This window comes from Antechinus flavipes, chromosome 3, assembly GCF_016432865.1.
Source record: "Antechinus flavipes isolate AdamAnt ecotype Samford, QLD, Australia chromosome 3, AdamAnt_v2, whole genome shotgun sequence".
NCBI classification, from domain to species: Eukaryota; Metazoa; Chordata; class Mammalia; order Dasyuromorphia; family Dasyuridae; genus Antechinus; species Antechinus flavipes.
In genome coordinates, this window is record NC_067400.1 from 170,576,742 (window position 1) to 170,589,247 (window position 12,506).

Sequence of the window (12,506 nt, forward strand, 5' to 3'; positions counted from 1 at the left end):
GTCATGCTATGCAATGCAGGCTATTAGAAAATCATGAAGTAACAGGCATCATGATATCTAGACCAATGTATGGAGGTGCCTCTACAGCTTTTGATGCCCAGGACAAAGTACTAGTTACTTTGATCATCTTATAGCACAGTAATTTTGCACAAAGATAAGAATAGTAGACAATGACTAGGGTGAGACCATAATAGTATATCTTTTGAGTTCTTAAAACTCAGAATAAAGGCTGCCAGATTAAATGTCTATTCTGAATTTGTTATATGTTAATTTTCCAATTTATATATTCAAATAAAGTCATTACAGCAATCTAACTTGAAATTTCAAATGAAGAGGTTAAAAACATACATAAGTATAATCAAACATATTTGACACTTCATGTACTGAGTTTTCCATCAAAAAGGTAATAGAATAAAAGCTGCTTGAGGGCAGTTGCTTTTTCCTTTACAAAAGTTCAATCTGATATTTCTTTGTGGTGTGAACTTAAACCAAGCTTCTCAATGGTATAGCTATGAGACCTTCGGCAAGTCAGTCAATTCTCTGGGCCTCAGCTTCCTCAATTGTGAAATGAGAAAATTGTATTACGTGTTACATGTAAACAAAATTTCCAACATTCATTTTTAAACTTGGAGTTTCAGATTCTCCCTCCCCCCCCCATTGAGAATGCAAGAAATTCAATATAGATTATACATGTGTAGCCTTTTAAGATACTTTTTAATTCTAATTCAATGTGTCTATGTTCCCATTGTAACGCCAGAGAAACTGAGGCAAGATAGATATTAGAGTTTTTAATATTTTATTTGAGAGGGAGAGATTGTGCTGGGGGCATGTTGCCCCCAGGGCTGATGTCTCAAACCCCCCAGCAGGGAATGGGAGTTCCCATGAAATATATATACACACACTTGGCTCCAAGTTACCAGATAGCCTGAGGCAGGGGCAGAGTCAGAGCACTGAGAGTGGGGAATAGACTATCAATCCAGTTCTGTCAGGGAGGGGGGAGGCACCAGACATTCTGATAAATTGGGATCAAGAAGAACAATGACAGAATGGGGGAAGTCACCAGACATTCTGGTAAGTAGCCAAGCTCTGGGGTCATGATGTCTAAGATAGAAGGTCTTTCTCCTTGGATTAAACATTTACAATTTATAATCTTAGCATAGCCAGCCTTAAATTATATCAGTTCTAATGATTAGGAGGGAAGGGTGGTGTTGCAACCAGGGGGAATTGAGGCAGAACAATTAGGAAATGAGGCAGAACAATTTAAGGGAAACTGAGGCAGGACAATTAGAAGGGAACCGTGGCACAACACCATGTCAGCAAAACACAAGTAAGTAAAGCTACTAATTGTTTGGCACAATATTTTTTTCCCAATTTTTTGTTAATATAAATAAAATTGTTCTGAAATATCTATGTACATAATGTACCTTTTCTTGAGGGAAATAGGATTTTCAGTGAGCAATCTCAGTAACGGGTGCTCCGGATAATATAGATAATAATTTAGTCACTTTACTTGCATAATTTCAACTTGTTTGCCAGAATGGTTATCAATTAACAGGTCTACCAACAAAGCACTAGGTTTAAAGTAGGCAGGCTTTTAAAAATGATTTTCTTTGGTAGTAGATCGCATTTTCAAAAACAACCAATTACCTGAAAGGTTTAGGAAATGTATAATCCTACTGTGTTTGGTCTTTACAAAAAAAAAAAAAAAAAGTTAATTAACTTAATAAAGCAACATACCTCCTTGGAGACTCTCACTCAACAATTCATATTTATATTAAATGCATATATAATTTCTTGTTAAGTATAACCACAGAGATAATTGTTCAATGATCCTCTGATTACCAATATTAAATAAGGTATAAAACAAAGATGCATGCATACATAAGAGATTTCTCATTGTCACAGGGAATAGTCTATGTTGAATGTTTTAATTCCTAGCAGAAGGTAAATTGATAAATCTCTTTTTCTGCAACATATTTTTAAAAATAGCATAGAATCTCATTCATCTGGACTGGTTTTGATGTGATCCTACCTGAACACAGGTGTGTGAACAAGATAACTTATTCAGGGCTCTTGCAGTCTTAGAATCTGGTGATTAAACTTCCCTAGGGTCCCTTCTTGAAATTAATCCTTCTCAGATTTTGTAATTTGTTGAGTACATTGACTTCTGTGAGTTGCCTGGAAGTCATAAATTAAATAGAGTTGAGTATCTTTTTGGTGTCTGTGCTCACATTAGGAAACATTACAGGGCGATTTCAAGACTGAATGCACTATGCATGAGATATAATGGCCCCATTAACACAACCAATTTGCATTATACCCATTGTCCTCTTTAAGCAAATCGAAGAGAAAATAAGAATAGGCGAAAATATGTTCCAGAGAGAGACAGACAGAGGGGAGTGGTGAAGGAGGGTCAAGAAGGGAAAGCAAGCACAAGAGAATGGGAAAGAAGGAAAGATTGGGTGGAGCAGATGAAGTTACTAAGAAATCTTTGGGAAATGAAGTTCAAGTCACTAGGTGGATTTCTCCCTCTTTGTCAGAGGAAAATATATGTGCAAGGTCAGCTAAGGAAAACCAAGATGCTTTCAAATTCTGTGAAGATTGTCTCCCTACCCATTTTTACTTTCTTTATGCAAGAAGCCAGGTTGCTTAATATTACAGTACATTCTGCTTGGCCCAGATATGCAAAGGACTCTATGCCTTGGTCCAAAATTAACAGAGCCATAACCAGAAATTTAATTGAAGGGGAGAAGGAAGGAGGAGGAAGAAGGTTGAAACATGGTAAATAATCTATTCTGCCACAGTTGAGTCAGGAAAGCAAAGGATATTCCCTAGAGAGTCCCCAAGTCATGATGCACAGTCCCCAATCTCCCAAGCCCCAGAAGAGAGGAAAAGGTAACAGATGAGGAAGGAAGAAATCAGGCCCTGAGACAGGGTGCTATGGCAACATGGGGCATATCCTTTTATATTGCTACCTTAAGGGCAACATAGAAGGCAGTTCCCTCTTTGTCCCAATCTAGTTAGATTTTGAATTAGAACAGAGTTGATCAAGTGATCTGGGTGCTCAGTACCTCACTGATTAATTCACAGGATACTGAAAACCAAATATAATTCCATAAATTACTATTATGTAAGTTTAGTTTTTGTTTGGCTCTCCTATAGATTTTTAGAGGCCTCTGATTTGGCCCTGTGGAGCACAACATAACATAGTAGATACCTAAAATTGTGCCACAGATGCTCAATAACTATATCAGCCTAGGCAAGTCATTCACCTTTCCTGAACTTATTATTTCCACATCTATAAAATGAAGAGGTTGAACTTGAAGACATGTAAGTTCCTTTCCAATCTAAACCAATGATCTCATTTTCCTACAATCTCAAGGGGAGCCAGCAGTATACAACTGGCCTGCTTTCCTTTGGAGTACAACCTATGAAAGTAATAAAACATGGTGAAAAATAACCACTGGGGCTATGTGGGACTTGAACTTCTAATGATAGTACCATTGTTATGTATTTTATATGCACCAAACGCCTTTGGAAGCCCTATTGAAAACAGAACAAAGGCATTTCTATTCCAAAGTCCAAGGACCACAGAACCTTTCCATCTAATACGCAGCTAAAGTTTCCATGTGTATGGTCTTCCCATCAGAATGGAATCTCCTGGACATCGAGGACTGTCTTGCTTTTTCTATTTGTATCCCCCAAGCTTAGAATATGCTTTGTACCCTCTTCCTCCTCCCACCCCCATAGACATCCACACCAGCTGAGAAATCACATTCTTTATAACCCAATGTTATAATATGTAGGTTGCTGTGAAAATATGTTCATGGCCTTTCAAATCAATAAATACTATTGTATATTCACTGTACCTTTTATAGCCACACGCACGCAAACGAATATTAAAGGTGGTTTAGAGCAGATGAGAGTCACAGAAAGCTCAAGGTTGCCAGATTGCCCTCAATTCCCTTCTCTGTGATTATATATCAAGGAAGGTTTTCCTTGAATTGAATTGTGTCTGAAAGCCCCATAAGTTATATTTTATAAAGTGCATTAAATGTGGAAATTATATGTATGTATATATCATATGTGATTGTTGTATAATTTACATATACAGCTTTATATAATAGAAAAAGTCTCAAAATAAGAAGATTCAGGTTTAAGTTCTTATTCCATTATTCTCTCTAGCTATGTGTCTTTGAGTGAACACTGGGGCCCAAGGGTTTTTATCTGTAAAATGGGGATAAGAACACTCTAGCAAAATACTCCAGTTATTGTTGTCATAGAGTGATGGTGAAGAATACCTGAGATCAGAGAAGTTAATGCATGCTAAGTGTGCTTCATAATGTCAAGTACTATGCAAGTGTGACCAGTGGCAAGTCACTTAAACCTCTCTGTGCCTCAGCTTCCTTAGATGTAAAATGGGGACAGTGATCACTACAGCACCTACCTCATTAACTCACTATGAGGATCAATAAAATCATGTGGATAAAGTGGATTGCAAATATGAAAGTGCTAGAGAAAATATCAGTTGTTATCGAAGTGAGCTGTGTGTCTCATAGTTTAAAAAAAAATTGTTTGATCTGTATTCCATTGGCAATTGCCCCCTTCTCTGAAGGAGACAAACCAAGCGCTGAAAGGATTGTAGCCCCATTCCCCTCCAGGGTAGCGCCTCTCTTGCTTGACAACAGGCATTTCTCTGCTACCGTTCAATGCATCCCAACAAAAGACAGATGGCCTCTTACTAAACACTACACATGCTCAGAAATTGATGAACAGAAAAATTTTGTGAGCAGTTGGTACCACGAGGGAGAGTATTCCTTCCTTTCCCTTCCCATGCCCACACTGCAATAGGAGTTTGTTACTCACAAGTGTACAGCAATATATTCATTCTGCCCTCACTCTGTTCATCTCTGGGAAACCCCACTGCCAGAGGCTGCGGGGAGGCCCCCTCCCTGATCCTGCACAGAAATTGCCTGCCGGCCTTCAGACTCGGGTACCTCCCCTGCCTTAGGCAGCGTGCAGTGTATGATTTCATTGAGTCATTTCTTTGTTGGAGGCGGTTTACATTTGCAGCTCCATCCCCATAGTGTGCAGTAGCAAGAACCATGAAATCCAATTGCAGATATTCCATGGTGCCTTCCACTTGACTAGCTATGTAATTAATCAAGACAAAAGACATCAGGGCTTGTTTCTTTTCAGCTGCAGTGCTCTTCTTCCTAGATCTGTCTAGGACAATTAAAGTGTAAACAGTGAAAGTCAGAACAATTGGCTACTGGTGTTCTGTTCATCTGTGTCTGTCTGTCTATCCATCCATTTATCTCTCTATCTATCATCATCATCCATCAATCTATTTATTTATTTATTTGATCTATTTATTAATCATATTGCTTATTTGATCTATTAATTGTATTGTTTGAGTGCTAATTTTTTAAAAAATCTTTCCCCTCTTGTCTCCCCACTCCATTCCAATGTAGATCCATCTGACTCGCCTAACAATCTTTGGATTAATCAAATTTTAAATAACTTGGAGAATCACTTGGGCAAAAATGAAGGTCAGAAATTAAGATCAGAATACATTTTTACTGAAATGAAAAAATGACTGCCAACAATTAATGTTCTATTAACATTTCTATTTACAGGTCCCCAAGAAGATGATCTTCAAGACAAACAGAAAGATATTACTGAACTCATTAAAAACTTTCCAGAATCCATTGACCTAGATCAAACACATGGTAGGTGAATTATTCTAGCTGTTATATTTTATTCAGAACAGTTCTATCTTTGAAACTTATTCCATATTTTTAAATCTAAACACATAACAAACATTTTTCATTGTATTTTATAAACACATTTCTATGGCCAGGCAGATAATAATGACCATACTTTTCATTTGTATTATGTATATTTCATATGTATTATGATGTTACATAATCATATTTGACATTCATGAGAAGTATACATGTTAAGATAGTTTATATAAGTTGAAACCATGGAAAATTGGGATTTTATTGCAGATCATTGACACCTGGAAAGACAGGGTGGGGTTTACTTTGTCACCAGGAAATTCACAGGAAGTACTTTTCTTTTCCAAGTGAATGGGCCCAGGACTTGAAAGGACCATGAGAAAAAAGAATAATACAAAAATGGAAAGAAATCACATGCTTCCCTTCATGGAACTTCAGTGAGCCTAGACTGATCCTTTTCTAGATTCATCTTCACTCATTTAGATGATTAAATTTGACCAGGTTGGAATCTCTGCCTGAGGACTCAAACAATATAGAATTTGTATAATAAAAGGCAACAACATTACTACAGGCTGTCCTTAGGATATTCCAGGCTTTCTTTTTGTAGTTATTGTAGCTCTAGAGATAGAAGTACTTTTTAGAGACCATCTAGTTAAAATCTCTCCTTTTATGAAGATGAGGAAACAAATCCTGGGAAATAGTCACTTGCCCTAGGGCGAGAAAGGTAGCAAGCTACAGACCGGATACCTTGAGCTTAGGGCCAGTGTTCTTTCCATCCTACCAAGCTGCCTCTGCCTCTTCAATGAAATTTCCTCCTAGTGCCCAAATTCCTAGTCCTGGCTTATTCATCCTTCATTTTTTATCTTATATAAGAGGAAAGTGAGACTTCAAAGAGAACACTCAAGTGACATTTTTTAAAGGTCATACAAGTAGTATAGAAGTCAAGACCAAGACCCCAACCTAGAGGTCTGTTTTTGAGTCCATTGTCCAATTACAGTATTCACATTTTGCAGAGGGTTGGACTAAGCTAAACTTTAGCATTTGGCAACTCTCATTTTTTTTAAACCATACAGCTGGTAAGCTCACCCTTGAGATATAAAAGTTTATTATAGTATAGTGTATATATTATATATATATATATATTAAAAGCATGCTGGGTTCAGATTCACAAGATCCTGGCAAGTCATTCAATATTTCTGTGCCTTCATTTTCTTACCTTTAAAATGAGGGAATTAGATTAGATGGCTGTGAGATTTCTGCCATCTCATGTCTAGTCTTTCTCACCTTTAAAATGAGGGAATTAGATTAGATGGCTGTGAGATCTCTGCCATCTCATGTTTAGTCAAGAACGTATTTAAGTGCCAGTTATGTGTCAGGTCCTGTGCCAAGCAATAGGAATACAAAAGGGAAGGGAAGGGGGGTAAACAGCCTATACCCTCAAGGAGCTCATAGTTTAATGGGGGAGACAATATTCAAACAGCTATCTACAAATAAGTTATAATTCAGGATAATTGGACATCCTTAGTGGAGACAGGCTTCTTACAAAAATAGGCCCTGAAGCAAGCCAGAGAAGCTGGAAGGTAGAAGTAAGGGAGAGAATTCCATGCATGGGGGATTGGGACCCACCAATGTAAATACACAGGGGGGAGGTGGAGTTCTCCATCTTGCATGAGGAACTACAAGGAGGCCAGCATCACTGGATCTCAAAATACTTGGAAGCAAGTACAGCTGTGAAGCTGAGTGCTTCAGAATTGATGCTTTTGAAATACAGCGCTACATGCTTAACCTATATTGGATTATTTGCTGTCTAGGGGAGAAAGTGGGGAAAGGAAAGGAGAAAAATTTGGAACACAAGGTTTTGCAAGAGTAATGTTGAAAATTATCTTTGCATATATCTTGAAAGTAAAAAGCTATTATTTATAAAAGAAGAAATGGGGTACTAACGAAGGCTTTTGAGAATCCCTTGGTCAGCAAGGAGGTCAAATTAGTCAATACCTAATTCAGATTATTCATACTGAAGGTCAAATACTGAATCTGAAGCTTAAATACTTTGGCCATATAATGAGAAGATGGGACTCCTTAGGGGAAAAAAAAAACTTGATGTTGGGAGTGACTGAAGGCAAAATGAAAAGAGGACAGCAGAGGATGAGATGGGTAGATAGTGTCATGGAAACAATGAACATGAGAAATAGTGGAAGGTAAAAGGGCTGAGAATGCTATAGAACAAGAGGTCACTAAGAGTCTAACATAACTGAACAACTGAACAGCAACAAGGGACAAGAAGGTTGAAAAGGTAGGTGGGAAGCAGGTTATAAAAGGCCAAATAAAAGAGTTACTTTTTGTTCCTGAAAATAAAAAGGATCCATTGAATGACTGAATGGATTGAATGATGTTGGGGAAGAGATGACATGGTAAGATTTGAGCTTTAGAAAGATTATTTTTGATAGCTGAGTGGAAGACGAACTGGAATGGAGAGAGACCTCAGCCAGGAAGATTAACCAGAAGACTATTGCAACCTTCCAACTGTAATGAGGGCATAAAATTGGGTGACGGCAGTGTCAGAGGAGAAAAAGTGGGGGGATATAGGAGATGTTAGGAACACTGGGTATAGGAGGTAAGAGTGAGGAGTCATGAATGACACTTAAAGTGACAGACTAGGAGGATGGTGGTACCCTTGACAATAACAGAGAAGTTAGTGGGATAACTAGGTGGCTTGGTGGATAAAGCACTGGCCCTAAAGTCAAGAGAACATGAATTCAAATGTAGTTTCTGACACTTAATAGCTATGTGACACTTGGCAAATCACTTAACCCCTATTGCCTAAAAAACACCATGGTAAAAATGTGGCACTGGAATGAACACAGTATGGAGTATGCTCTCCAAAAGGGCTGCTTACTGACTTTCTCTCTTTCATATATATATATATATATATATATCTTCATTTATTTATTTATATGTATTTTTATTCATTCATTTATTTATTTGTATATCTTTCTTTATTTATATATATATATATATTTTTCAAATCTGTCTCTTCCTCTGAACTTCTTCCATAACTACCTTTGTTCAAATTCTCATTACATCTGAACTAGAGTATTAAAATATTCTCTTAATGAGGTTTTCCACCACTGTTAACCTATTTCTTCTCTAAGTTATTCTTTACATACAACTTAGTGCTAACAACCTCCCAACTGTACTGCTCTGAATATAGCAGTTCTAAAAAATTATCAGTATCTCCCTAATATCTACCAAATAAAATATAAATATGTAATCCTGACATTCAAACTTCTCAAACTTTCCAGTTTTAGCTCCTATTATTATACTCTTCACATATTCTTATCTACCTTCCAGCTAAACTGTATTACTTCTATTCATTAATTCAGAATTTTTTAACTAGCTCAATGCTGGGCAAAATGTTAGGAGATAAAAACAAAATAGCCCAGACCCGCAAGGAGCTGACATTTTGTTTGGCAGAAATAACATTTGCAAAGAAAATTGAATACAAAAATAGATACAACAGAGATACAAATTTTCTTAGGAGTAAATATAAACAAGTGCATCAGGAATGACTCTCTTTGAAGGAAGGTAAGTATTCCATATTGTTGTGGAATTGTTTCAATTGTGTTCAACACCTTGTGACCCTATTTGGAGTTTTCTTAGCAGCGATACTGGAGTAGTTTGCCACTTCCTTCTCCAGTTCATTTTGCAGATGAGGAACTGAGGAACAGTTGCCCATGGTAACACAGCTAAGAAACATCTAAAGACGAATTTGAATTTAGGAAGATGAGTCTTCCTGATTCCAAGCCCAGTGTTCTATCCATTATACCATCTAACTGCCTGTTAATTCTATGTTGAAGTGGGGTAGAAGTCTTGGGGTCACAATCTTGGGGGGAGAGTATTAAAATGAAGCAGACAGAAGATGAAAGTTGTGTAAGACATTTAACTGCAGCAAAGATCTAGCTCATGAAAAAAGTAGTGTATAGTAAACCTGAAAAAAGTAGCCTAGGACCAGATAATGAAGGACTCAAAAAGACAAATACTCTCTATTCTCCTTCTGTCCTCCTTCCTCTCCTTATCTTTTCACCTTATCTTCCATGTTAGGAAGGGATTCTTTGTCCCTTATCTTTATCTGCTCCTGAAATTCCTTCCTTCCAGATCAAAAACAGGTGCCAATTCACTACAAAATTCCAACTTCAAGTGATCTCTCTTTCTTCGAATTTCTGATAACACTTTGCCTGGATATCTCATTTGCACTCATCTCACTTTGCCTTATATGCCTGCCATTTATCTACATATGTCCCTCATCAAACTTAGTTCCTTGAGAACAAGGTATAAGTAGATGGATATTATATATGTATATATGATATGACTATAAATATATAGATATTTATATATATATAGAGAGAGAGAGATCTATAGATAGATAGATGTATGGATAGAGACATACATGTATATGTGTATAGGGGTGGATACATGCATACACATATGTGTACAGAGCTATGATGTCATGTATGTTTGTGTGTCTTTATGAATGAGACATGTGTGTATATATGTAAGTACATGTTGGTGTATGGGCATATAAGTGGTGCAGTGACTCGAGCATTGGTCCTGGAGTCAGGAAAATCTGAATTCAAATCCAGCCTCAGACATTCACCTATATGACCCTGGATAAGTCACTTAACTCTAGTTGCCTCAGTTTCCTCATCTGTAAAGTAAACTAGCAAAGGAAATGACAAATCACTCAAGCATCTTTGCCAAAAAAAAAAAAAAAATCCCAAAATGGGATTTTGAAGAGTCAGATATGATACAAAAGACTGAACAACATTTCTAAATATGCATCTCTAAATAGTTCATTTCAATAAATGTATTAGTGAACTGAAGCTGTGGATAGTATAGTAGAAAGAGTAGTGACTGCAGAGTCAAATTCTATCTGTGATACTTAGTATCTCTGTGTTAGCATCCTTGACTTTCAGCTGCTTCCTATGGCTTCTGAGGTCCCTACAAGTTCTGTATCTGACATCCTATGATCAACTTTGCATATTTCATTGTGCATATTATGATTATACTCCTAATAGGTTTGGAGGTAGAAGGTAAAGGATTGTTCTATCTTCTCATTCCTGCCTTTATAATGTGTATATTGTCAGCCAAGATTAACCATATTTTTTTCCTTTCACTTTTTCATTCCTACTCCTCCTTATAGACTCATTTCTATGAATGCAGAGCACTTTCCCTGTATACACATATGGGTAGCATGTTAGAGTGTGTTTTCACTCTAACACAATCTTACTGACCAGTTTAAACCTAGATAGCAAAATGGTGTTCTACTTATTCTTGGCTTAGGGCAAAGGAAAATGTAGAACCTCTGTTTGGTTCTGCCCTTTTAGGAAGCTTATTTTTTAAACTTTAAGTATGGTGGTAGTTGCTATGATTGTTGTTTGTCCTTCATTCTCAAAGAGAACCGTGGCATCAAGGAAGGGATGTCATGACATGGAAATGAATTGGATTTAAGTGAGAAAGGGCTGTGAAAGGTTACCCACTTTACTGTCTCCTCCAGAGACATCTGGATCCAGTGGCCAGATATAGATCAGAGATCTATGGGGAGACCTTGGTCTTTTTAATCTAAGGTTTTCAACAAGTCTGTTTGAGTGAAGCATGACAATCAATGAAATCTATCATTTTCTCAGAGTCCTCAGCTAGGATTAAAAAGAAAAACAAAAAAACCACTAACATCTAGATAGAGGGCTTAGACCTCTGCCTCTCTTGGTACTAATTTTAGCCACTGTCCTATTCTCTCTGGTGATTCATTCCTTCCTTTGTTTGCATATATGGATTTTTATCATTTTAATAATGTTAAGATCTTATTTTTAATCTAGATAAAGGCCCCTTTAAAGGAGAACTTTAAAGAAGTTCCATAAGGACAGAGACTAGTTTGTTTTTGTTTTTGTTTTTAAATATCCTCAGAACTTAGCATAGTGCCTAGAAAGTGCTCAATCAATGGTAGCTGTTTAAAAAAATATATAGTTTCCATTTAACGAATATATACTTGCCTGATAAAATAAAGTGGTGGCCAAGGAAGTCAGCAATGCTATTTGATCCATTCTTTTTTTAAAAAATTTTTTTATTATATCTTTTTATTTACAAGACATATGCATGGGTAATTTTTTCAGCATTGACCTTTGTAAAACCTTCTGTTCCAACTTTTCTCCTCCTTTCTTCCACCCCCTCCCCTAGATGACAGGTAAATCAATCCATGTTAAATATATTAAAATATATGTTAAATGAAATATATATATACTTATTTATATAGTTATCTTGCTGCACAAGAAAAATCGGATTTAGAAATAAGGTAAAAATAACCTGAGAAGAAAAACAAAAATGCAAGCAAACAATAACAGAAGGAGTGGAAATGCTATGCTGTGGTCCACACTCATTTCCCAGACTTCTTTCACTGGGTATAGCTGGTTCTCTTCATTATTGAACAAATGGAACTGATTTGGTTCATATCATTGTTGAAGAAGGCCACGTCCATCAGAATTGACATATAGTCTTGTTGTTGCTGTGTATGATGATCTCTTGGTTCTACTAATCTCACTCAGCATCAGTTCATGCTTTTCTCCAGGTCTTTCTGAAATCATCCTGCTGCTCGTTTCTTATTCCATATTCCATAGCATTCATATACCACAATTTACCCAACCATTCTCCAATTGATGGGCATCCATTCATTTTCCAGTTTCTTGCCACTACAAAAAGGGCTTCCACAAA

The 12,506-nt window shown here is 36.8% G+C and overlaps 1 protein-coding gene across 1 annotated transcript in view; it reads left to right on the forward strand.

The window, feature by feature from the left end:
• LOC127557830 (uncharacterized) overlaps positions 1-12,506 on the forward strand; it is a 77,201-nt gene that overhangs the window by 14,902 nt on the left and 49,793 nt on the right. The window contains exons 4-5 of the mRNA XM_051991119.1: positions 5,475-5,552; positions 5,640-5,732. Coding sequence (XP_051847079.1) covers positions 5,475-5,552; positions 5,640-5,732 — 171 coding nt within the window. The remainder of the gene's footprint in view (positions 1-5,474; positions 5,553-5,639; positions 5,733-12,506) is intronic.